This window comes from Tarenaya hassleriana, unplaced genomic scaffold (genome assembly GCF_000463585.1).
Source record: "Tarenaya hassleriana unplaced genomic scaffold, ASM46358v1 Cleome7, whole genome shotgun sequence".
NCBI lineage: Eukaryota > Viridiplantae > Streptophyta > Magnoliopsida > Brassicales > Cleomaceae > Tarenaya > Tarenaya hassleriana.
Genome location: NW_010969548.1, coordinates 2,804,164 through 2,830,147, shown reverse-complemented (window position 1 = coordinate 2,830,147; position 25,984 = coordinate 2,804,164). Strand labels below are relative to the sequence as shown.

General features: G+C 38.3%; 6 protein-coding genes across 9 annotated transcripts in view; 3 read left to right on the top strand and 3 right to left on the bottom strand.

The window, feature by feature from the left end:
• Positions 1 to 33: 33 nt before the first annotated feature.
• LOC104800999 (cellulose synthase-like protein B4) lies at positions 34 to 4,593 on the bottom strand. Of its 2 annotated transcripts, none has more exons than XM_010524053.2 (9): positions 4,255 to 4,593; positions 3,651 to 3,978; positions 2,623 to 2,748; positions 2,395 to 2,517; positions 1,817 to 2,014; positions 1,544 to 1,679; positions 1,248 to 1,429; positions 752 to 1,102; positions 34 to 656 (listed from the first exon to the last, which is right to left on the bottom strand). In XM_010524053.2, exons 1-9 carry the CDS (start codon positions 4,512 to 4,514, stop codon positions 99 to 101), a joined length of 2,262 nt encoding a protein of 753 aa, XP_010522355.1. In that variant the 5' UTR covers positions 4,515 to 4,593; the 3' UTR covers positions 34 to 98. The 2 variants fall into 2 exon arrangements, with proteins under 2 accessions (XP_010522355.1, XP_010522356.1); XM_010524054.2 differs by having other exon boundaries at positions 346 to 675; positions 4,255 to 4,514.
• Positions 4,594 to 10,114: 5,521 nt separating this feature from the next.
• LOC104800998 (protein usf) lies at positions 10,115 to 12,314 on the top strand. Its single transcript, XM_010524052.1, has 5 exons — positions 10,115 to 10,283; positions 11,045 to 11,187; positions 11,297 to 11,426; positions 11,629 to 11,820; positions 11,949 to 12,314. Exons 1-5 carry the CDS (start codon positions 10,119 to 10,121, stop codon positions 12,153 to 12,155), a joined length of 837 nt encoding a protein of 278 aa, XP_010522354.1. The 5' UTR covers positions 10,115 to 10,118; the 3' UTR covers positions 12,156 to 12,314.
• Positions 12,315 to 15,182: 2,868 nt separating this feature from the next.
• LOC104800997 (mitogen-activated protein kinase kinase kinase NPK1-like) lies at positions 15,183 to 16,420 on the top strand. Its single transcript, XM_010524051.1, has one exon. The coding sequence runs from the start codon at positions 15,280 to 15,282 to the stop codon at positions 16,306 to 16,308; it is 1,029 nt and encodes a 342-aa protein (XP_010522353.1). The 5' UTR covers positions 15,183 to 15,279; the 3' UTR covers positions 16,309 to 16,420.
• An 800-nt stretch (positions 16,421 to 17,220) lies between these two features.
• LOC104800995 lies at positions 17,221 to 20,305 on the top strand. 2 transcript variants are annotated; one of them, XM_010524048.2, is made up of 10 exons: positions 17,221 to 17,399; positions 17,678 to 17,789; positions 18,253 to 18,380; positions 18,564 to 18,703; positions 18,814 to 18,882; positions 19,091 to 19,229; positions 19,374 to 19,436; positions 19,530 to 19,573; positions 19,710 to 19,810; positions 20,116 to 20,305. In XM_010524048.2, the coding sequence occupies exons 1-9, from the start codon at positions 17,333 to 17,335 to the stop codon at positions 19,794 to 19,796; spliced, it is 849 nt and encodes a 282-aa protein (XP_010522350.1). In that variant the 5' UTR covers positions 17,221 to 17,332; the 3' UTR covers positions 19,797 to 19,810; positions 20,116 to 20,305. The 2 variants fall into 2 exon arrangements, with proteins under 2 accessions (XP_010522350.1, XP_010522348.1); XM_010524046.2 differs by having other exon boundaries at positions 17,223 to 17,399; positions 20,110 to 20,305.
• Positions 20,306 to 20,329: 24 nt separating this feature from the next.
• LOC104800996 (DNA repair protein RAD16) lies at positions 20,330 to 25,304 on the bottom strand. 2 transcript variants are annotated; one of them, XM_010524049.1, is made up of 16 exons: positions 25,173 to 25,304; positions 24,914 to 25,009; positions 23,573 to 24,543; positions 23,219 to 23,341; positions 23,060 to 23,133; positions 22,874 to 22,937; positions 22,617 to 22,763; positions 22,428 to 22,513; positions 22,283 to 22,352; positions 22,047 to 22,169; positions 21,626 to 21,856; positions 21,371 to 21,475; positions 21,077 to 21,229; positions 20,879 to 20,967; positions 20,657 to 20,737; positions 20,330 to 20,540 (listed from the first exon to the last, which is right to left on the bottom strand). In XM_010524049.1, exons 1-16 carry the CDS (start codon positions 25,216 to 25,218, stop codon positions 20,468 to 20,470), a joined length of 2,532 nt encoding a protein of 843 aa, XP_010522351.1. In that variant the 5' UTR covers positions 25,219 to 25,304; the 3' UTR covers positions 20,330 to 20,467. The 2 variants fall into 2 exon arrangements, with proteins under 2 accessions (XP_010522351.1, XP_010522352.1); XM_010524050.1 differs by having other exon boundaries at positions 24,005 to 24,543; positions 25,173 to 25,302.
• Positions 25,305 to 25,603: 299 nt separating this feature from the next.
• Positions 25,604 to 25,984, bottom strand: part of LOC104800994 (glycine-rich cell wall structural protein 1-like) — a 1,462-nt gene continuing 1,081 nt past the window's right edge. The window contains exon 2 of the mRNA XM_010524045.1: positions 25,604 to 25,924. Within this exon, the coding sequence (XP_010522347.1) occupies positions 25,758 to 25,924 (167 nt within the window). The 3' untranslated portion in view covers positions 25,604 to 25,757. The remainder of the gene's footprint in view (positions 25,925 to 25,984) is intronic.

The window sequence follows — 25,984 nt, the reverse complement described above, 5'->3', positions numbered from 1 at the left end:
TTAATTAAACTATGATCAAACTCAATCTCCAGATATAAAATCCAAAGTGTCAAATAAGAGTGGATAAATGTTATTTCAATTGAAAACTGGTGATAAGATTACATGGAGGAGGGAGAATAAATCCTAAGGGAGAAGATAACAAAGGAGAAAGCCAAGAAGGCAGCTTTCGAAATGGTGGCAACAGGAATCCCATATTTCCCTTTCTCGAACAAACCCTTCAAGAAGATCCAAAACGACATAACCACCGACACGCACGCCAACACCTCTCCGACACCGTAGCCACCGCCGTTATCCGCCGGCGGAGGTCTCATTCCGACCAAGAATCCGAGGAGGGCCGCAAGATTCACCAACAAAATCACTGTCCCTGGTAAAAAGTAGACAGAATCATCGAAGACAAATTTCCCGGGGACTTCGTCCCTGTGTCGAGAAGATGAAGGCGCAGTCTTCTTCGTGAGAATGAAGATGGTGTTCGATATTCCAAGAGATTTAAGTATAATGTCTGGAATGCTGAATAGCCACGCGCATGTCGTCTTTATTCTCGCGAATAATAGAGTGACGAGCCAACTTTGAATGGGTAAACCAAGATTTATGTATTCCCAGAGATTGTAGAGGGAATGCATCACCACAAGTGCAACGACTATGCTTAAGCATGGCCCCTGCAAAAAAACAAAAACCCTAATTAATCAGTAATATCGTTTTTCTTATTCTTTTTTTTCCATTCCTATATATTGATCGGGAAAAAAAACCCTACCTTGGGCAAGAAGGCAGAGTTGTGGAGAATGCAATAAGCAGGCAAGAGAGAATAACAAAGCTCGGGGATCGATCTTATACCCCAGATGAATAAGTATAGGTAGCATAAACCGGTTCGGAACCCCAATTTCCGGTACAACATTCCGATAACCGGACTTTGTTTGTTGAAAAGAACTTCGAGAAGGCCGGTGGCCCACCGCCGCTGTTGGCCCATGACGGCCGGTCCCCCCGCCGGCATGCATCCCAGGAACGCCGGCGGGTCAGGCGAATTGTACAAACTCTTCCACCCTTTTGAATGTATGCTAACGCTTGTGTTCGCATCTTCGGTCGTCGAACCATATAACCAACCAATCTATATATATATATAGTCACTGGATATTAGAGAAAAACGTGAAATTATATATTGATTTAGATGTTTAAAACGAGAGAGATGACTTTGGATTTGATCCCAAAGAGGACGGGAGACGAGATTGGAATGATAAAAGATGCCAAATTACCGTTTTGCCCCAGTTGGTGGTGTATTCGTAGTCACACGCTCCAACCCGATGAGCCGCTTCAAGGGATATCGTAAGGTCATTCTGGGGAGTTGACTTTCCTCTCAACGCTTCAACTGCTGACTTCACCATCTCCTTGCAATCCCCGTATTCTCTTTCTAATTTACCCTCTCCTAACAATTCCACTGTAATATACGTACATACATATATATATATATATATGGGTAAGCTTTTGAATATGGAATAAAGAAATAATAGGTGCTGGATCTTGATAGTTATATATATATATATATATATACCTTTAGCAATGGAAGAAAGATTTCCATCATCGTCTAAATGATGAGGAGATAAACCGTAAATAATTCTTCGGCGGTGAATACCCCCGGACCCGGCGTAAATGGGTCCGTCGATTCCGACCATTCCACGTCCAATATACTGTTTTCCGCATTCAAAAACTAATAATTCAAATATCATTTGTACTTCTAACAATGACGTGACGTGGAAATGAAAATGATGTATACACACACACATATATATGTATGCATATGGACGTATATTGCAAGTGAACTTACAGTTTGTAAAACGACGATTTCGTCTCCGAAAGTATCGTAGAATAACTGGGGAGATTGAACAAATGCGTATTCGTTTTGCGTTTTGGACCCAAGAAACAAACACATTCCTTGCCGTAGAACGTCGGGATTGTTGACGTACATATCGCAGTCTACGTTCAGCATGTACGGTGCGTTTGTCATCAAGCCAGATACTCGTACCTGTATTCACCAACCATTTTTCATAATATTATAATTAACAACATATTTAAATTCCCCAAAAAAAAAGGAAGGTATTTGTCATATCATGTATAATAGTCCGCTATCTTACACATAAGTACGTATATTTCATATCTATGCATGTGAACTTCGATAAGTTCCAATCACGTAGGCCATGACATTAAAGTCAAGCTGAACATGTTTGGACCCCAACCCAATAATTATTTTGGATTTTTTCTATATTCACTACAGTATCATTTATGCATTCTTTTTCTAGATTCGGAAATTAGCCTTACGTCCTCATATATATATATACACACATATATATAAAGATGAGATATTTTTTTTATAAAAAAAAGGACAGGGGGATTATAGATGTGGACCAAAACATTCATGGCACCGGCTTTGTAGTGATGAGGGTGCATTGGACTTTTCTCTCTTGAAACGTACACCAAATGTGGCACCTCCGTGTCTTCTCCTACACCTCCGTTGTTCTCCCTTATCACCTTCACATCCACTCATCAAATTTTATTCCAAAATCATATTTTATTGTCACCATTAATTCATTAAAGTTATAATTTGGGAATATATATATATATATATATATACACCTTGATTATTGTTGCATGGTCTCGAGGGTTTATGTTGGCAAAAGCAGCAAAATCCTCATCTGCGTCCAGCCAATATGAATTCTCGGCCACTACTTCTAGTTTTCTGCTTAGCTTCTCGTACTCGACCTTTTATTTAAAAAATAAATAGGATGAAACGAAAAAGTGTTACTGAATTCATGTATAATTCTACTTATATATATATTTTATAATCAGGATGGTTCATCGGGTCTTCGACCCGATTACATCCACCCTATGCCCGGGACCAGCCTTTGTATATAGACCATTTTAGTTCAGAAATTACATCCCTCCCCACCAGTGGAATCGAACCCAGAACTTTGAGGATGACTTTGTCACTTCTCATCCATTGGACCATCAACTGTTGGATCACCCGTATATATATTACACACACATACAGCAAGTTTATATCGTGTGTTTACTCTTTGTGACTTGGTAGCTTTCCCTCGGTTGAAGAGACTGTCCTGCTTGACCATATAGCTTAGTACGTACTACCAACTAGGCTCCACGCACGAATCGTTAATTTGTATCATTTAGGTATCAAATTATAAAGTTGATATGACCAATATATATATATATATATGGACGGACCTACATTGATTTGAACGGGTCACTGGCCCCATTCATTTGATTAAAAAGTTTTAATTTTTTATAAAATTTATAAAATTTTAAATAAAAAAGATTAATGACCCCATATTAAAATAAAATTTGTCAATCTACCCCCAATTATAATTTTTCATGGGTCCGCTAGTGTGTGTGTGTATATATATATATGATTTGGACACGCATGATGAAAAGTAAACGAAATGCAACTATCGCGTGTTCTGTTTTTGATTCAATGTCCTAAAAATGTGCAAAACATTCCCTAGGCTTTTACATGCTGATAAGCTTATATATAGGTAAACTATATGCATTATAAGAAAAAACATTTTGAACTAAAGTTTCACCTACGCGACCACTGAGATTGACTTTTGGAACACCCTGTATACAGTAATATATATATATATATATACCTTCATATTTTTCCAGTCTTCCTCAAATTGACCCGAGTCTGAACCCTCTGGATGAATGGGCGGGTTCGAGAAGTATCTGAAAGGAGCCCTGATCTGAACGTTGTGTTTCTTGCAAAACGGGACCCAGATCTTGGCGAACCTCGAGGCTTCCCTGAGGGAGAAATAGATGATGGGAGAGCAACCGTCGTCGGAGACATAACAGGCCAGTTTGTTCGCCGGATAATTCACGGCCAACAACGAAAGCACCGTGTTCACTGTGATTATCGGCGGCTCCATCACCGGATCCGCCGTCGTCACGAACATATCCACCGGAGGAAGTTCACGAACCCTGTCCGAAGAAAAAAACAAAACCGACCCATGATTAAAAATCTTGATTAATCTCAATACGTAAACGTTTCTCTCGTAGTTCAATCCAAAACAATACATGGTTAATACATATATAGCATGGTACGTGTCTATGAGTATGTCGCGGAATTACACAAAGAGACGGGTTATATATTTCGGATACATACATACATATATGTCCGACATATATCCAAATTAACAATAAGAATATATGCATCTATGGATACTGAGTACGTATTTTTAACACATGCATGTATACCTTTCATGGAGTCGGTCAGGGTACGTCTTATAATCCGCAGGGCTCCATTTTATAATCGTAACAAGTAACCATACGAAGCAGAAACAAGATTCACACAGGAACGCCACGATCCAAACGTTGTCGTATTGATTTATGTATATAATTCGATAGACAAGAAGAGAAAAGAGAAGGCCAAGAATCGTGAGATCGACCGTTCTGAGTATAAAGCTCTTGTGAGAAACTTTCTCATAGAGAGGGAGAGAAGAGATTGAATCCGCCATTAATGGAGGAGCTCGCGTGAGCTTTTTGCTTTGGGTTGGTTGGTCTGACACTTAGTACATCTGTGGTTGTGGAAAATGGTTGTATAGGGTATAAATATATAGACACATGCATGCATGCATGCATTACCATGTAAATGCATATATACATTTGTTTATTATATATATAATATATACAGGGGCCGCGGACCTAAGGAAAATTATCAGTGGGACAGCATAAATTTTTATATAATATAAGAGACAGAGACAAATTTTAATTTTTTATTGGGGCATTCGACAGATTTTGTTTAAAATTTATAGAATTTATAATGAAATTATTTTTTTTAACAAAAACAATTGGGCCTATGCCCCATACCTAATAAGGTGGGTCCTCCCATATATATATATATATGTATATGTTGTCGGTATGCCTTAATTTCTTCTTTGTATTTTTGTGATTTTTGTGGCCGGTATCGATTAGGAAACGATAAAATTTTGTCGTGCGTCAGTTTATCTTGTGAGGTGACTGACGTCGAAACGCCGTTACATTGAAATGAATAATTGAGTTGCGTACATTGATATAGTATTTTTTTTAAGAAATATTTGATTATTCTGCGTAATTTTATTGTTTCTCAAAGTGAAAAAAAAGATGCAAAGTTATTAATACATAAATTACATGCAGAAATATCCGAGTGATTTTCAATTCCATTGTGGTTCCTACCGAAACCGGTTTTATTCATATAATTTAAGCTTTAGTTATATATTTCCTTGTTTTTTTTTATATTATATATATATATATATATATATATATATATGTATATGAAAGCACAGGAATCAATCAACTGTCTAATTATTGACATCGTACTCGTAATTAAATTCCACAGATCAATTGCGTAACGAAGTGTGCTTTCTCCTCGCTGATTCGTAGAAAAATATCTCGTTAATGGTCTATTTTATTTTATTTTATTTTTTGTATCAAAGGATTTGATTATACGTCCAAGCATGCGGCTTCCACAGATAATCGATTTTCTGTAAAACTTTTGGTTGGTTGGGTTGTCGTAATCATCTTTCCATTTTTAGCAGTTGTTTTAATTGATACGTTACAAGAATGGAAAGGCGTCATCTTGAACCTCTAGGGTTTGCGCAGCGGATGTAAAACAAAAATTTTGATGAAACCCTAAAACCTATCATGCATGATCTTGTAGAAACGTTAGAACGCTTACCTCAATCGATCCGGGGCCTGTATCAATTGATGTGTTCGTCTGATCACTGTAGACAGGAAGAATACCTTACCCTCTATACGTATCCACACGGCGGAAAGGATTCCAACAGTTGGAACTTGTCTGCTAGGACTGAAGAACGCTTTCTTCTTTGAACATTCAAAGGAAAGGGAATCTAAATCACATCAAAATGGTCCCCCAACGTGGCTCGTTCCACGATTCATTTATATTATATCAGGCCGCGTGGAGAGCCGAGCCTAGACGAGCTGGCTCGGTCAGCTCACGAGCTAGCTCGTGATCTCAAAAAAAAAAAATTAGGGTTTTAGATTTTAACCTCTTTTGTTATGTTTGCCCGCTTCCTCCCTCCTCTCTCTCTCAGTTTCGCAGACTTTTTTTTTTCTTGCTTCTCTCTCACTCTCAATCTCGGATTCTCGCCGGTTGCTGCTCGCCGAGATCGCTGTCACCAGTCTCGGTCTCGATCCTGCCTCTCTCTCTCGGTCTCGCTCACTCTCGGACTCTCGGACTGTCGAGATCTGTCTCTCGCTCCCCCCTCTCGGTCTCGCTCACTCCCGAACTGTCGAGCTCTCGCCTCTCTCGACCCATCGAGCTCTGCCAGTCTCTTTCGCCAGCGATTTCGACTCGCTCAGGTCCGACTCATACTCTCTCTTTCACCATCGATTTTGATTGTCTCTCGAATGTTTCTGTTAGTTCATAATTCATGTTTGTTTGTTGTTCTGTCTTGAATGTTTCTGCTTCTTTTCATGATTCATCGATTGCGTCTATCTTGAGTGTGTATGTTGATATATTGTATGTTTATAATCTGTGTACAATATTTACAATCTGTATGTGTATGTTCATATAATGTATGCATATAATCTGTAACGTATGGATTTATTATTGCAGATGGATTCAAGGGAAGATTTGGATGGAAGTAAAGAGATGGATACAACACAACAAGAAGAGACTCAGAATACGGTAATTGGGGATAGTCAAGCAACTGTAAGTTCTAGAAAGAGGCGAAGAAAATTAACATCTGAAGTGTGGAATCATTTTACAAGGATTAGTGAAACACAGGTTCAATGTGATCATTGCAAACAAACATATACCCAGAGGCATGATGCACATGGAACTTCTACTATGAAAAGACATGTAGAGCATTTATGTCGTAAGAAGCCGTTGTGTTTGGATTTGAGGTCTGTGATTAGGGATGCCGAGGGAAATGTTAGAATAACGAAGAAGTGGAATCAGAAAATAGCCGAGGAAAAGTTAACAAAGTTCATCGTAACTCATGACCTTCCTTTTACTTTTGTGGAGTATGATGGTTTAAGAGATTGGATCAACTATATGGTTCCCGATTTTAAGTTTTGTGGTAGAAATACTATGGCTACTCGGGTTGAACAATTGTATTTAGATGGCAAAGAAAGAATGAAATCTGATTTGGAAAAGATTCCAAGTAGGATATCTTTGACCTCGGATTGTTGGACGGGCATCGATACTGTAGGATATATATGTTTGACGGCTCATTATGTTGATGAAGATTGGAAGTTGACCAGCAAGATTTTGTCTTTCATAGATTTGCCTCATCCACATACCGGTGAAGCGTTAGCTACTAAGATTCATGATTTACTGAAGGAATGGGGGATAGAGAAGAAGATTTTCACCATTACGTTAGATAATGCTTCGGCAAATGATTGTTGCCAAGAGATTTTGAAAGAGAGGCTTTGCTTAGATAACAATTTATTGTGTGATGGTGAATTCTTCCACATAAGATGCTGTGCACATATACTTAATCTCATTGTGCAAGATGGTTTAAAGACACTTGGTGATGCTGTATCTAAAATTAGAGATAGTGTAAGGTATGTGAAAGCTTCAAAAGGAAGGATGGATGTTTTTGAGAGTTGCATAGAAGGTGGTGGTAGTGCTGTCTTGACTACGGATGTACCTACTAGATGGAACTCTGCGTTTATTATGCTTGAGAAGGCATTAAAGTATCAACGAGCCTTTGCTAGATTGAAAGTGATTGATAAAGGTTATAAGCATTGTCCTTCGAGTGAAGAATGGGGTAGAGCGGAAAGAATATGTGAGCTACTACAGCCTTTTTACAAGATCACGGTCTTGATGTCTGGTTCAACTTATTGTACCTCAAATCTTTATTTTGGACAGATTTTTAAGATTGAAAAGTTGCTGAAGAAGAATGTGGCTAGTAGCGATGATCATATTAGAATGATGAGTTTGAGAATGCTAGACAAGTTCAACAAATATTGGGAGCATTACAGCGTTATACTTGCTATGGGTGCCATAGTTGATCCGAGATTCAAGTTACAATTCTTGAGGCGTTGTTGGAATGAGCTTGACGGAGAGAGTGCAAATGAGAAGTTAGAATTTCTCAAGACAAAGTTGTACATGTTGTACAAAGAATATCAAACTATTGTAAGTGACAAACTTACTACAACAACAAACGCAAGTTCATCTCGTAATGTCACTACTCCAAATGCAAGTTCATCACGCTCTGTTTCTATGATTGATATACTTGATGTAAGTATCTTACATATGTATTTTTATAATAGTTTTTAATTTGAACTTTTTCTAACAGTTCTTTTTAAATTTATAGGATTACTTTGATTTGGATGATCCCGATATTGAAGGAGAAAGGGAAAGATCCTATTTGGACATTTATTTGGATGAAGAAAGATTGAGAGTGGTGGATTTTCATGATTTGGATGTTTTGGGATATTGGAGAGATAATAGACATCGGATGCCCGATGTTGCTCTTATGGCCGCTGATATTTTAAGCATTCCCATTACCACGGTGGCTTCAGAATCATCATTTAGTATCGGTTCCCGTATCTTGAACAAGTATAGGAACCAACTTCTCCCTTCAAGTGTGCAATCGTTAATATGTGCTAGGTCTTGGTATAAAGGTTTTTCAGAATTAACGGGTAAACATTTATATTTATTCTTCTGTTTTGATTTATTCAATATAATTATGTAAGTTACTAACATATCTTTTTGGTGTTGAAGTTGTCAACAATGCAAGTGGAAATCAAGGCGACAATGGAGGTGGAAGTGATGATGCAACAAATCTGAATTGAATGCACGATATATTGTTGTTGGATGGTTGGTGACTTGGTTGGTGAATGTTCTTTTGTCATATGTTGAAACTTGAAATTGTTATGTTGGTTGGTAATTGGTATTCTGATTTAGACAAGGTTTTATATTTTTGGACATGGATAGATTATGATTTTGGATATGGATTATGATTTGGACATGATTTTATGATTTCAGACATACATTATGGTTTAGGATATGTTCTTTTTATGTTGGTGTATCTTTTGGATATAGTAGTATATAATTTCAGATGTTTTTGAAGGGATATAGATAAATTTGGTTCTGGCTCGCGAGCTAGCTCGCGAGTTAGAGCGACTTGGGCCGAGCCAGAATTTTCTTGGCCCGAATATAAACGGGCTTAACGAGCTGGGCTGAAAACGAGCTGGCTCGTGATGAGCTGGTCCGAGCTGGGCCGAGCTGGCTCCTTTGACATCACTACTTGAACCGTTGCAACCATTGTGAAGATTTAGAACTCTTTTTATTGTACGCTCAAGAAAATAAACGCACCGGATTTTTTTTTTTGGGGTCCCGAGCCAAAAAAAAAAATACAAGTTTTGTAAAGTCAAGATTTTGGTTTGTATCAATAAACGAAATTTAGAATTTTGGGAAATTATTATAGGGAGCTGAATGGTCAGCGTTTGCAAAACTGTGGTAGTTTATTATTTTTGTTTCAATTTTTTTTTCAATCAATTTTAAGGTTATTGATGGACCGGAGATATTGGAAAAACTACAATTATGGCGGACCTACATAACAACTATATGGGGCACATGACGCATTCAATCAATAAAAAAAAGTCTATTTTATATAGAAATTATGTAAAATCTCAATAAAACTATGAAATGCCCTATAAAATTAAATTTATTCAAAAGAAAAAGAAATTTGCCTCAAATGTTATATTTTTCTAGGCTCGCTTAGTAAATAAGAAAAAAATCGTATTAACACTTTTACCAAAAAAAAAAAACGTGGTAAAGACGAGATACATCAGGTTCAAAGACCTCGTACTAAATAAATAAAAATATATATATATATAATTTGACTTTTTTGAGTATGAGTATATATTTTACTAAAAAAAATCATACTTTTGAGCACTTGTCATTGATTAGTACTAATAAGATCAGTATTAATGAATTGCTAATCCATATTTCATTTTCTCTTGACTGGGCCCATTGCTTTCGCTTAATAAATGGGCCTACAGCCTAATATTGAGAAATGATCAAATTTCATGGGCCGATCTGTAGGCCCAACTTGTTTATCATCTTAAAAACAATCGGAGTCCTGAGAAGCGTGGCTAAGAAAGAAATGTTGGCATCTCTCCTGCCTTCATCTCCATATTCCAGGTTCTTCTCCTCCTCCTTTGGAAGAACATCTCTCTCCACAACTTCTCTCCCTTGTTTTTCCCGTTTCTCCATACGAGCAATGGCTGATTCTGCCTTCAAGAAGATTCAGATCCAAAGAGATGGCACCGTAAGCCTTTTTTTTTTTCTCTCCCATTGCGGTTTAGTGTATCCGAATCTTCGATATGCTTCGGAGTGTCTGATCTTGAATGAGATTAAAGGATTTTGGTCGGATTCGGTCGTGGTGGAGTGAGGACAATGATTGGTTTTGTCGGCGTAGGGTTTCGCATATAATGTGTCGTATGTCCTGGATTGGTTATGGTTTTGTATGATTGAATTTACCCTTGATCGTTTTTTTCAGTCTCGGGCTTAGAACCCTAATTACGTTTCCTCGTAGAGGATTGTGCTTTGCTGATGTCGGAAGCTTTGATTCTTAATGTATGGTCGAATATGTAGTTCTGTGTCGTTTTATGGTATAGAAGCGGGGAGTGAGAGTGAGAAGCTTAGATGTCGCTTTGCCATATCTGAAACGTAATGTGTATAGACAGCGAAAATTTGCCGGTCTTTTTGGTGACTGATTTCCAGCCTATCAGCGAGACAGGCAGAGTTTTGGGATAGTCATCATGGTTACAGTTTCATGTTTCATAAAAGAATTAGCCGGCATGATTCCCTGTACGGAATAGATGGCAAGGAGACAGCTTGTCTTGTCTTGAATTTGGCAAAAGCCTACGTTTAAGTTTAAGTTTGTGGATTTTCAAAGTGCATTTCCTTTTCAATTGCAAGCTCTTGGAAACGTATATGCTGTATTGTCTTTTTCAATAGCTTCGTCGCCTTTTACAAAACTTTCATCTGTTCAGTATGCTTTGATTTACTCTGTGTTTTGTCGGTCAGACATTCGATGCCTATGTGGTCGGTAAAGATGAAGCTCCTGGGATTGTCGTAGTTCAAGAATGGTGGGGTGTTGACTTTGAGATCAAGAACCATGCTGTTAAAATCTCACAACTAGAGCCGGGTTTCAAGGCCCTTATACCTGAGTAAGTTGTACTTTCTGCTAGGCAAAATTTTACTCAATTGCCTGGTTGTGTTACGACTCATTTTCTCATCTTTTGCTGAGGATCTTCTTCTTGGCGTTATTTTTTGAAGCTTGTACCGAGGAAAGGTTGGCCTCGACGCTGCAGAGGCACAGCATCTCATGGATGGCCTGGACTGGCAAGGTGCTGTCAAAGACATACGTGCTTCTGTCAATTGGCTGAAGGCCAATGGTTCGAAGAAGGTACTGAACCCTTTGTTCTTGAACATGTAAACTACCTTTGTTTTTCTTTTTTTCTATGATCCTGTTCTTGAACAAAAGGGTTTTGGACAAAACAAGAAATTTCATGATATGCAGTTATCTTTTGAAAAGAAGTTCGTTGTTGGACAGGTGCAAAGATTTTGTAAAGACCGAAAAAAGGAAAATTTTGAAATTTTGGTGGCAGGTTGGTGTGACTGGAATGTGCATGGGAGGTGCACTGGCTATTGCTAGCTCTGTTTTGGTTCCAGAGGTTGATGCTGTTGTGAGCTTCTATGGAACTCCTTCCTCGGAGCTCGCGGATGCAGCACAAGCCAAGGCACCTGTTCAAGCCCATTTCGGGGAGCTTGACAATTTCGTCGGTTTCTCTGATGTCACGGTATGCCATCACCATCCCGAAATACTGCCGATCATCATTACTTGCAACCTCTCCCCGATATTTCTCTGATATATATACGGGTTTCCTGATTCGCCTCGGATGGAATCAATGTAATGTGGGTTTTGCAGGCAGCGAAGGCGTTGGAAGAGAAGCTGAAGGCGTCGGGAGTGGGGTACGAGGTTCACATCTACCCGGGAAACGGGCACGCCTTCTTGAACAGGAGCCCCGAGGGCGTGGAGAGGAGGAGAAGCATGGGACTTTCGGACGAAGACGAGGCCGCAGTGGAACTGGCCTGGTCTCGCTTCAACTCATGGATGAAACGTTACTTGTCTTAAAATCTTCTCTTTAGACACACTATCTCAGAGTGTCTTGCAAGTTCTGAAACTTCTTATAGCTCAGTGTTTTGTCTAAATACTCTTTTGTAGTGTTGACCTTGTCTCTCTTAACTGACGAATAATATATTGCACTGAAGCTAATTCTGTCGTGTGACGTCAGACAACGTCATAAATTTCCAATTCCGAGTAATATTGTGTTTTTGCTTAAAAAATGGATAATCGATCACAATGGAGTATTTAACTCAATTTCAATCATCAGTGTCATCGTACCCTTAAAATATAATCTTTACATAATTTTAATTTTTAAAATATTTACGAGTTCCAATAAGTAAGCAGCTTCATCACTTTTTTCACGGACTAATCTGTTAAAAAGATTTTGTTTGTCTGATGGAGTGGGGGCGAAGAGCATCTGCTTTCTTTGATTATCATATTTGTTATTTTTAACAAATGTATTTATTTATAAACATATTTGTGATTGGTGGGGGAAATGTTAATTCACCTAAAAAATAGTTATAGGATTTTTTTTACTGAATTATGAATATAAATTAGTATTTGAATGGTTTCGAGAAAATAAGTATAAGAAAAGCTACAGCACGCAATAACTAAAAAATTACCATATTTCAAATATTCAAAACATCATTCATTTTTTTTTGCAGGCAGAAAATGTCATATAGGAGCTAATTATAAATATTAATCTTAATTACAAAAATAATAAAAGGGGTTTCTCTTGATGACCTGTCTGTCTCTAAGCCTTGTTCAATAATGGACCTAAATATTTCAACTGTTTTCTCAATTAAAAAAAAAAGGTTAACCCCTCATTCATGTTTCTTTACAAGCTTGCAAAAACGATGGCATGCCCGATTTCTTGCTTCCTTTTTCTACTTTATTTTTGTATAATATCTCTCATTGTGTTGTTTTTTCAAAATTATTTTTGAAATATTACTAAACAATCCCGCATGATTGTGCACGTGTTTCATGCAAGATCGATATGTGAAAACGATCACATAAAAATAAAACAAAAGTGGAATGTACAGATTGCAAAGATATACATCATTTGTGTAATTTCTCACGATTTATGTCTATATGGTATCTTCTTGTCGGGTTTCTATATATATATATATATATTGGTGAATAATATAAGTATAAGCAAGCATGCCATGTCACCCGTGAATTGCTTGTGGAAGAAGACACTTTGATTCTGTGCTTTGTAACTTATAAGCCACGCATAAAATCATTTGTCTAAACTAACGGGAGAGAAGTTTTAAAAATAATAATAATAAAAAAAACAATTCTCACATTAGTTTTTGCGTATATTTCATTTTCAATTCTAATAAAATTATAGTAAACCGTATTTTTGAAGTGTATATATATATAACATTATCCATATAATCATATTATAATTCTTATCCTCAATTTAAACAATTATTATTATTATTATTATTTGTTTCATAATTATGAACTCTTATCTTATAAATTAGTGTGATATAAGTCTATTTGTGAGAATATTAGTTGTAACTTCTTGACACTTTTAGTTTGGTCTTTTGCTTTGGTTCCTTTTTTCAACTTATCCAAACCGACACTTCCTTTTTTAATTTTTATTACGATTATCATTCTTTATTATTACAACAGAAAAAAAGGGATAATGTTTAATGATTGAAAATTATTGTTTGAGTTTTTGTGAGTGTGATGTAAATGAAATTAGCATTATAATTTCTATCATTATTTGATTAGCGAAAAAATATGGTAAATTAAAAAATGTACTTCCATTGTTCCTTGTCGATTGGTAGAATAATATCAAAGAAAATAGGTTTCTATCAATGATAATAAACCGAAATTTCTATTTGGGAAAAAAATATAATGCAATCAAATTAATCGAAACTAAACAAAAATACAATGCTTCTTTTCTATATCCTTTTTAAAATAATATTAGAGAACTTGTACAAATTTCTTTCCCTTTTTCACTTTTTGGTTTCTTTTTTTAGTTGATGTAATTTTACAATTGAGTAGGTTGTTGCTTGAAGTAGGCGTTCTTGATTTATAACATTCTCTACGCTCTACCTTAGTTATCATGCCATATGTTACACACACACACACACACACACACACACACATATATATATATATATATATAAAGTAAAACTCATCCGTAAATGTTAAAAAAAAGTCATAAAATCTTGGTATAATCTTTTTTTTATATATATAAAATGTGACTAATTGAACTAAGATAACGCGGTATTTTAATTAACAAACATATAAAGCAAACATGAAACAAAAATTTGATAAGGCGAACTTATCCAAAATATTGCCGTCCTTTTGAATGCGTACCAAAACCATTTAATGAATAAAAATCCAATGCGAAATGTGACGACAAAGTTCCAAGTGTGTAGATGATCGATCAAATCTCCACGATCTGATACCAAACTCTCACAAATACATTTTTTTATAAAATTTATTCTTATTAAAAAAAAAAGATTTGTCCACTTGTAATTAACACTTCGTGGCAACCTCAATCCGCTGACACGTGGCTCGAGACATCTACGGAACTCGGTCCGAACCGAGAGTTTTACCATACAAAGTACGACACGTCATCGCCTTCTAGAGTACAGACCCTAAATTCACGAAGTGCCACGTCACCTCATCGAACTTACGTAAGATACGTACGTACTCACTTCTCTTCTCTTGGACCTTGCCTTCTAAAATTTGTTTTATTTTGATGACCCACGTAGATATTTCATTCACGTTTTTATTCCCCTCGGGTACTATTTAACTTTCACTTATTAAATGCATAAATAATTAGAGAAAGGATCTCATAGATTTTGGATTATTTTAAATTTTAAAACAACTCCGTGATTATATGAAATATTAATTATAAAAAGGTAATCACATGGAATCGGATAGATACTTTTAAAGATCCACGTGTATGAACAAGCACATTCACAGGTTTATTTAGTTGTATAGTTTTATGTTACAGAAATACAAAATATCTAATTGACAAAAGGGAAAATAAAATATTAGCACTTATATAAATAACTTGCTAGTAGTGTCAACTGTCAAGTAAGACCAAGAAAATAAGAAAGAAAAAAATTAGCTTTGTTTCTTCTGAAGTTTCCTTTGTCTTCTCCAAATGGAATGGACGAGGGGACGAACAATAGGCCGCGGCTCGTCCGCCACCGTACCCGCCGCCACTTGTCACAAATCCGGCGAAATCATCGCCGTGAAATCCGCCGAGCTCTCACGGTTGGATCTCTTGCAAAGAGAAGCCAAGATTCTGTCATCTCTGAACTCTCCATACGTTGTCGGATACAGGGGATGGGAAATTACCAAAGAGCCCTGCGGCGCCACCACGTCCAACCTCCTCATGGAGTACGCTCCGTACGGAACGGTGGCTGAAGCGGCGGCGAAGAACAACGGCGGCGGCGGAGGACTCGACGAGAGCCTGATCGTGAAGTACACGCGCCAGATACTCCGAGGATTGGAGTATCTTCACTCCAAAGGTATCACTCATTGCGACGCCAAGGGAAGCAATGTCCTAATCGGAAAAAACGGCCACGCCATGATCGCGGATTTCGGGTGTGCGAAACGGGTCGACTCGTCCGAGCCGATTCGTGGGTCTCCGGCGTTCATGTCCCCAGAGGCGGCACGTGGAGAGAAACAGGGGAAGGAAAGCGACATCTGGGCCGTGGCTTGTACGGTCATCGAGATGTCGACCGGATCTCCGCCGTGGACGGCGGATTATGGAGATCCGGTTACGGTTATATACCGGGTCGGATATTCGGGTGAGTCACCGGAGATACCTAGATTTCTTACGGAACAAGCAAAGGATTTCTTGGAAAAGTGTCTCAAGAGAGAACCAGAGGAGAGGTGGACCGCGAGGCAACTTCTTAACCATCCATTTGTAGCTAAACCACCAGACGCTGAACCGGGTCCGATAACCGGTCCGACATCGAATTCGCCGACGAGTGTGGTGGATCAGTTGTTTTGGAGATCGGTGGAGGAAGAGGAAGAAGATCTGGACCGTTCAAGTAGGTGGGCGTCTCACGAGGAGAGAATCGGACGGTTGAAGTGGGCCGGTTTCGAGGGGCCCACATGGGATTTGGAGTGTGGGGATTGGGCTACAGTAAGGGAGAGATTGGGTCACATTGTGAGTCGATGATGAAGATTATAATGACCTGAAACGTTAGAGAGATTATTATTAGGTCAGGGATTAGTCGACAATGTATTTCGTTCGTTTGTGATGTAATAAATCATTCATTATTTTATTTTTTTAAAATGGTCTGTTTTAATTGAAAAAAAAATGTTTTTTTTTAAATATTCCAAAAAACATTCAACAAAAAAACATCGAATTTTTGTTTTTACATTAAATTTTTTAAATGATCTAAAAAATACATAATATACGATTATAAAAAATATTAAACTTTTTAAATAATTCAAAAAAATATATGAACTATATACAATTGTAAAAAAAAATCAATGATAACAATTTGATGTGTTTGCATCTTTTTATACCACGTCAATTCATTTGTTTATTTTGACAATCGTAAAAGAATTGAGTATTTTTTTGATAAATTTAAAAAATTTAATATTTATTTGATAAAATCAAAAGTTTAGTTTTTTTTTAAATTGAAAAGTTTAGTGTTTTTTTTTTAGAATTTTTCTATTTTTTTTTGTTGTGGCTCAAAACTCCAACATATTATTTGCTAAATTGATGCACTTGGAAATCTCACTCCATCAACCATAGTAATAGTTCTAGAATAAGTTATATATTTTTCTTTAATCCAAAATCCAATGGGAGAGAGATGCAAATTATATAAAGCTTTTGTGTATTATGAAGCAAAAGGTGACATATTGGCCTCAATGGGTTTGGCAATTGGAGATTCCCATTCCTCTGTACTAATCCACAATTCATCATCATCATCATCATTATTATTACCAAAAAAGAGTAAATAAATTTAAAATATTTCTAGAATATTTATTTTTTATTTTTTATTTTATTTTTGGTGAATAACCAAAGGATTTCATAGCGTGTGAATTTTATTCGCGTGGCGAGAAACAGAGCTCAGACCACCACAAATACCCGAAAATCTTTGGTCACTTCTTTTATAATAATCTTCACGAATGGAGAGGCATGCGACACTTTCCCTGCGATTGCTATTCCGTCTTCCTCATCTCCACGAAAGATGGTCATCCTCCATGCTTTCGCTTTCCCGCGTTCTCCGCGCCATGATCCTCCTTTTCTCTCCATAGGTAACGTCGTACTTTCCGTCTGTTTTCTCGGGAAAATCCACGTCATTGTTGTGTTGCACGAATTACTGATTTTGGCTCGATGAGAAATAGTTAGCCTAAATTTTAGGTTATGTTGCCGAATTTGTTTGTTTCTCGGGAAAATTCGGTTTGAATTTCGAGAATCTAACGTCCGATTTTCGTTTCCTGGATTGTTTGGGTAATCTCGTATCTACATTTCGTTTCCTGTTTATGTCCCTTGGAAATCTGGCCGAATCACGATTTCATTGTTCAATTAACAGCTTCACGGTCCAATGGAGGTATGTTTGTGCATCGATGGCGAGCAAAAAGCCCTGGAATAGTATCTTGCATCTCCGACGGGCGGGATACCAGCGCTAAGTTGGAGAAGAAGAGGTGTGTTTTTATTCTTGTATCTTCGTGCGTGTGTGTGTTAATCTGGAACTGCTCCATGAGTTAAGGTCCTTAAGGAAATTGAATCTCTATTTTGTGTTCTAGGAGATGGAATGGAGAGCTTAGGAACAATCTTATTTGACTAGTGATTAGTTTTTGTTTTTGTGTTGACAGCATAGTATCCGTCAAATTTCAGTTTCTCATACAACTTTTCGGTTGAACACAATCTACAACGTGCGATTTCTTTTTAAAAAATTTAAGTGAGAAGGTTTCATCAGAAGTATCTGCTCCCTTGTGAAACTACTGAAGTTGACTGGTAGGTTTAGTCGGCTGGCTAAGATGCGTTTCCAGTCTTGGAAACAATGCGTGTGTCTCTCAGTTTTGCCCGTAGGATCTTCAGGTTTCGAATTTAGGTCGGCCGAGGGTTTCGCATTTTTCTTCAACCAATGATGCTATATTGCAACAGGAAAGTAGTTGAACATTTGTGTTTACTCAAAGCGAAAGAGGATTTATCCAAGGAAGAAGAGAAGGATATGCTTGATTATCTCTATACATCCCAATATCAAATGAGAGGCATTGTCGCCATATCCCTGGGTGAGGCTCCATTTTCTTTGTTTCTCTTGGGGATTTGGGTTCTTCTTTTCTCAAGCTTTTAATTATTCACACAAACTATCTTTTACCACTTCTCAATGGACATTTTTCTTTTCTGAAATTATACTATCTACAGTATAGAGATTCAATTTCCTCTGAATGATAAAATATTCAACTTACTCTTAGGTAACATCAGTGACAGAAACGAGGGAGATTACACGCATGCTCTGTACATGAGATTCCAGAGGAAAGAAGATCTTGAAAAATTTTATGAGAATCCTTTCTTCCTCAAAGTTCTCCAGGAGCATGTAACACCATACTGTCATGTATGCTTTTACATGTAAACACCATTCCTCCGTAGCTGAGTTCTGATTCTTGTCTCCTACTTTATAGGAAGGCTTTTTGGTCCTTGTTACACTCGATTTTCATGTGTCAGGGGTTAATTAATGTGGACTATGAATCAGAGGTTGAAGATGACATCCTTCCAATATTTCGCAAGGGTGAGGTATGGTAGATTCACTTTGTACTCTGACGTTTCTCTCTGCATACAACAGGCTTTTTTCGTTGACTTCTAGAACGCGAAATGCAAATACTATTTTGTTTAACTGTAAGAACTATTCTGTTCACTTTAGTGCCAGTGCATGTTTATATTTGCAAATTCTGTTACGTTCCCGAGAACCCATGAAATGAGTCGAGTTACGTACCGTTGGCAGGAATTCAACTATGGAGAAGAGTTTGTGCTTCTGATTGCATTTGCTGAAAATGCTTCAGATGAACACATCAAAGATGCTTTGAAATCTTTTAGGATCCTAACTGCATCTTCTCCGTCGTTAATTGTCCAGTCAACGATAGGTGCGTATAAAATAACAGTTCTTACCAATGATTCCCAATTCCTTTTTTGGGTTGGGATACGAGAGATGTTACGGATGTTTCCTTGCAAAAGACCATTAGCTAGACGCGTTCAGTTAAGCTTATAAGCTTAATATCTGTCTACAGGTTCAAACTTGAATGGGAGAGGCAAGGAATTCACGCATGCAGCAGTAGTCCGATTCCGTTCCCGTGGTTTACCTGTCCAAAAGCTCATAATGAATACATGTGATATTTTCCTCTCGAGTTCTCCTGATAATTGATTGTTTATGGCATGTCCTGCAGTGGAGGCATGGGAGATTTTCCTCGGTGGCTCGGAGTATAAAAACGTAAGGCCGTGCAACACTTTATGGGCCATAGTAACCCTTTTTTTTTTTGGTGATGGGTCTGTTTCTTATGGTTTGTGCAATTCTGTATAATTGAGTGAGAGGGTGGTTGAATATGGAAATGGGTATGGATTTTCAGGTGTGGGGGTCTAAATTTGAGCCCATCATAGAGAAAGCAGTAGGGCTTCATTTTTCGGTGGATCCTGTGGGCACCGACATCATGTAGGAGCAGCGACCAAGGTGTAGTTTTCTCCCTTCTTCTGCTGCCACCTTCTGCCTTTTTGGATTTACGCCCCACTACACACACCTCACCATCTGCAGAGTTTGTGGATCTTTTGGTTGCTCGTGGAAGGTGTTTTGGTTTCAGCACTTTGGTTAAAGCCATCCTTTGTTGCTTTGAACAGATTGGTTGCAGCATCTGATCACTTGCGTTACTCTTTTATATATATATATATATATTACTAAAGGTACTTTTTCTTGTCGAGATTTTGCACTGACCAAGATGCTAAATGTGTCGTACTCTTTCATTACTAACGCAGGGACAGTGTATGGTGTGGTCGTTTGAAACACCTGCATTAAGAAGACCCCTCAAATGAAAGAACGATGTTGACAGTTACATGTTGCACATACTTTTTCCCAAAATTTACATTTTACTACTTATTCCGAGTTCACAATTAACCATGAAGCAGGCTGCAGACTCATCAACAAACCCGATTTGGAATATTTTTATATATATATAGAGAGAGAGAGAGCTATGCATATATAAATGTATATTTTTATAACATATGGGGATGTCCAAAACAAAAACGCTTGGTTCCAGACAAAAAGAAAAGGAGGCTTTGAGGGAGGGCCGGAAGAGCAAAAGTTGAGGGTGTCGATTGTTCTCATCATCTAAGATCAGGTGCTGAAGAGAAACCTCATGTCTTCCTCCGTCAGCTTCCCTATAGCCTCATCGGAGCCTCCCACCGTCCTGTGTTTGCCCAATAACATGAAACACCGCTTTTTATCCTTTCCATATGATGTTATACTCTATTGATTATATATATATATATATATATATATATATATATATATAAAAAGAAATACCCTTCAAACACGAGTTCCTTCTTCTTTTGAAGCCTCAGAATCCTTTCCTCCACCGTGTTCTCTATCACAAATCTCACTATCCTGCTCATTTTCACCACAAAACACAACAAACAATACAAAAGAATTTCTCTCACCCACATTATTATGCCCAAAAAAAACATCCTGGGGGTTGAAAGCTCAAGACGAGGAAAATGAAAGTATTTCATGGAAAAAAAAAAATACCTGATAGGTTTGTACTGTCCAATCCTGTGTATCCTATCCTGCGCTTGATGTTCCACCGCTGGATTCCACCATGGGTCCATCATGAACACCTACGCCAAATTCCAATTCCCCCCTCTTTGGTTATCTCACTCACTTCTTCCATCTCTCTTTCAAAGTTTTTAAGACAGGGGAGTAAGCAGCGGAGTTGGAGACACTTACATGAGATGCTACTGTGAGATTCAAAGCGATCCCTCCAGCTTTCAAGCTCATCAGGAAAACCCTGCAATCCGGATCCTCTTTAAACTTGTTTATAGCCGCATCTCTCGAAGCCATCGACATGCTTCCCACCAGTTGGACGCAACTCACCCCCGACTGCACCAAAAAAAAATATATATATACATATACATATTTCTCAGTTACAAGATCCCATTTTCCATGTCTCTGTATTTCTGACATGACAACATTAATGGAAAGACAAACTATAGCTGTGCCCTGCACTGCCCCATGGCCTACCTTCCCCAGGGAGTAATTTATGAGATCTAAGAATGATGTGAACTGGCTGAATACGATCGCCTTTGCTGACCCATCTCTCTCGACCATGAGTCTGATTTCTTCCCTCTATATGGCATGATAAAAAAAAAAGAAAAAAAGAACTGCTTCAGAAAAGAAAAAATTTCTTCCCACACCACGGTTGAACAACAAAATGGACCACTAAAAAACACGACTAGCAGAACTGACAAATGGCAGTAAACAGTGAAGAACGCATACCAAAGCCTCTATCTTTGTGCTTGTCTGGAAATCATCCAGCTTTATACGATTCAAAATGCTAGAGGCTCTGAATCCCTTAATAGTTGTCTTACTTGCCTGACCTCCAGCGTCAGGTTTAGTAGTCCAATCCACAGTAAGTAATTTTGAACATGTCGGGCACGTAACTTTTCCCAGGGACGCAGAAAAATCAATCAAGCAAGCTTTACAGAACACATGTGCACAAGAAGTCACCTTCAAGAGAAGAAAGAAAGTATCAGATGAAAAGATAATGCTCGAGTAATAGAAAAAGTGATTCCTGAATAACGGCCTGCAGAACATGACAAAGTCACCTCTGCCCACGCAGCCATAATTAGCAAAATTCAAGAACTTACAACCAAGCTATTATGCAATGATAGATAGATCAGAAAACTGGGATACTTACAACTTGATCCTCAGCTGGGTCATGGCAGAGACCACATTCTTGATCATTTTTTGTATTATCCGGCAAGTTAGAATTTTTCATAGCAGAATTGGAATACACTACAAGGTAGGGATGATCAACAGCCTGCATATATTGAAGGAAAGACACATCACAAATCTACGCTCATACCGCTTGAGAAGCATTTCCGGTGGATCATTTTACCACACAAGATAGTGAATGGAAGAATATTTCTTCACCTGTCTCAAACGGGTAAGGAGATCAAATATATGCGCATAGTTATTCATTAATGTCCCGGCATGAGCATATCTGCAAATGAAACCTCTCATAATCAAGACAAGAAGTCAAAGCCAAGCGAAAATGTATAGATTGAAGGCAGCATACGTGTTAAATTCTGCCTGGCTGTCTTTGTATAGTGATTCATAATAATCAGCCTCTTTTATATCCAGGGAATCTCGCCTCAAATAGATCTACAAGAAGGCAAGAGTAAAAGCCAGAGATCATGCCAAATTGTTGGTGCAACTATTACAAGTTTATCCGCATCGAGAAGGGGGGAACAATGAAGGAACATACAATACTGGGAGGAAATGCGAGATCAGCGGCCCGGCCCTTTTTAGTACGTCTTAAGAGAATATTCTTCAGAACTTTGTGCTTGAGCAATATCATGGCTCTTTTTCCACCGATTCCATTTCCATACAATGTAATTGGTGTAGCCACATACTAGCAAAATTTAAGAGCTAAATAAGTATATCAGAATGGAAAAAATAAACTAATAAATGGTATGACTCCATTAAAATTTTAAAAAGAAAGGCAGAACCCTAAGGACTCACTTTGTTCCACCAACAGAAGTGTCTCACAGAGCTATGGGAACAGTTGGGACACTTGGTAAGTGCACTGCAACCACAGTGAAATGCAGCAAACAAGGAAAAACAGAACACGGGACTTGTTATAAGCCTCAAAATAAAGCGTGGGAAAACGAAGAATATGACCATAAATATAGTGTTATTAGACTTTACGCATGATCAAGCACTCTGCAGTCACAGTCCTTGCAAAAGTAATAAGAGTAGGGATGAATTTGCAGGAAGCGTATCTGGTGCCAACAAAAATGGACACATCAGAGACACTGATAATAAAGTTGTCAGGTTATAACAACTATCACGACTAAGTAACCTCACCAGGGAGTAAAGCTCTCCAACGCGATTTTGAAGAGGAGTACCACTCAAAGCCCATCTGTGCGCAGCCTCCAAAGCAAAAACAGCTTTTGCAGTGTTGTTGCGTCTTTCTTTTATATAATGAGCCTGTTTATAGAATGAAAATAAAAATTTTGATTAGTGAACAAAAAGGGTTATTTTAGTTTCATCGAGTCTATGGCATCTCTCATCAAATGCAAAAAGGGATAAATGGATATAGTACTGTGACTTCATGCTTCTCGAAATATTTAAAAATGGCTTCATTCTTCTCAAGACTTGAAATCTGAAGGATGTATTTTAAACTAGCATTTCCAACAGCAATACTCTATGTCTGCTGACCTCGTCTAAAATGACCCGATTCCACTTAATAGAGTGCAAAGGAGACTTGTCTCTAGCCAATGGATCAAACTGATCGGCTTCCACACTTTGCTTGCTCTTCTTCCTAATTCCCTTCCTCTTGTCATGCACTCTCGCATCAGCCTTATTTTTATCAGGCTCTTCACTCTTCTTTGACGATGAGGCTTTAAAGTTCTTCCTCTTTTGCTTAGATTGTTTCTCAGTTTTGACAGCATTAGGTCCACAAAAATACCTCAGATGGATTTTAAGCTTCTTTGGATAAAAGGACTTGCCACAATATTCACACTGCACCTTGGGTGGCATCATAAACTTCCGATATTCATTCTCAACAGTTGAATAGGTTGTTAAAACAAAGTCATAGTTCCTAAACTCTTTGATATTCTTCTCCCTATTTACGCCATGATAAACAAGTACCTTTGTGCTTCCAGGGGTGGTAAACTGATTAATCTCGCTTAACCACTGTGACACAGCAACCAGAGGACAAAGTACAAGTGTGTACCCCATTGCCTCACAAAATTTTGTTCTGTCCATCTCCCGTCTGGCAAGAACTAGAGAGATGGCTTGTATGGTCTTTCCCATTCCCATTTCATCTGCAAGAATGCCCCCTCCAATTGAGTTTTCCTGTTTCAATGCCCAAGCTAACCATTCCTTTTGGTACCTGAGTAGAGGCATAATCAAATCTGAAGATGGCTCAGCAGTTTCAGCAATCACCGCATTTTGCTGGTCCAAATCAACATCCTCGGTAAAATGCTCATCAATCCATCTCTCGTTCTCTTCTTCCCAGACCTCCCACAATAGCACTGCTTTCTCGCTTTTTCTTTTCCTTTTTGTGCTCCTCCTCCCCCCATTGCCATTTCCAACAGGGACAAGGACAGGGGCAGGGGCAGGGGCAGGGGCAGGGGCAGGGGGAGGATCTGGAAAATCCTCCTCTCCATGGAACTCATCTTCCTCACCTATATTCACATAAAGACAGAATAACTAATGTCCTCGGAATATTGATTCATACGCTGTCTTTCAGTAGTTCAATTTACCTGAATAATGCGTAAACTGGCAAATAAAGAATGGGCTAACAAATACAACAAAACAGAAACCAGTAATGTCACTGTTTCACATGAACTTAGGAAAGATGTTTAAGCAATCCTGTATATGCATCTTTATAACAAAGCCACTGTTAATTAACACAAGACGAGGAGAATTTTCTACTTGGAACAGAATGGTCAGTTCTTACACAAGAATTGCTGGGAAATTAAGTGATTAAAGCCTGGAACAAAATTGACGATTTCATCGAGCGAGAAATTCCAAATAAAAAGTGCCAGAACTTACCTTCGTAATCGGAGCTGACCGGATCATAATCTGATGAAGATGATGCATAGGGTTCTTTATTCAAGTCAAAATCAATGTCTTCCTCAGACCTCGCATCTACGGAAATTTAAAAACCCAAAACAAAATCAGAACGTATAATACGTAACTCTCAAATCTGTACACAAGATCACAGATTCTGCGATCTTTCTGAGGCATTCCGTGTTATGAACCACAAAATCAAAACACTGAAGCAATAAACCACGAAGAATCGTAAGATTACCTTCATCGGTGACTGCAGTAGGCTTTTTCCGGGACCGTAGTTCCATCGCCGCCGAGAAAATCACGAAACCGGAGAGAAATTAGGGTTTATCGAGTGTCGGCCTGTCTTCTCCCCATCATCTATTATATATGGGGAAGCGAGTACGAGAGTGCGGCTGTACAACTGAGATCACGGCGGGAAACGCAAGCGTACACGTGGCTCTATTATCTCCGTTCGATTCGACCAATGTCCGTTTACGATCCGTTGGATTTTACCGACGCAACCACACACACACACACGTTTTTTGGGATATAATTAAATAATCAATGGGTTTAAGATTTGCCCATAAGGTAGAAAATGATTTTCTGTATCTAGACGAGATTATTCTGACTGTATCATTATGTTGGTTCAACAGAATTTATGGCCCATAATAATTGATTTGACATATTTGATAGATAATAATATGTATAATTTATTGGATTGAATTCAAAATTTCATAATACAATTATAGAAGATGATGGATATTTAGATAGTAAAGTTACAATTTTTTATCGCACAAATTACAGTGGACGACATCATAGTTTATGAAAACTTGTAGTAAGAGCTTCAATGGCGGCCTCCTCCGCCGCCGCTGCCGCTGCCGGAACCTTGACCGGAGCCGGAGCCAGCTCCTACCCCAATGCCTATTCCGATCCCAATGCCGACTCCTCCGCCGTGTCCAATCCCTCGTCCACCGCCTACTCCGCCTCCAGCACCACCTCCGGCTCCAAACCCTCCGCCGGAACCACTACCAGCCCCACCACCTCCTCCTCCACCGCCACCTCCGCCTCCCA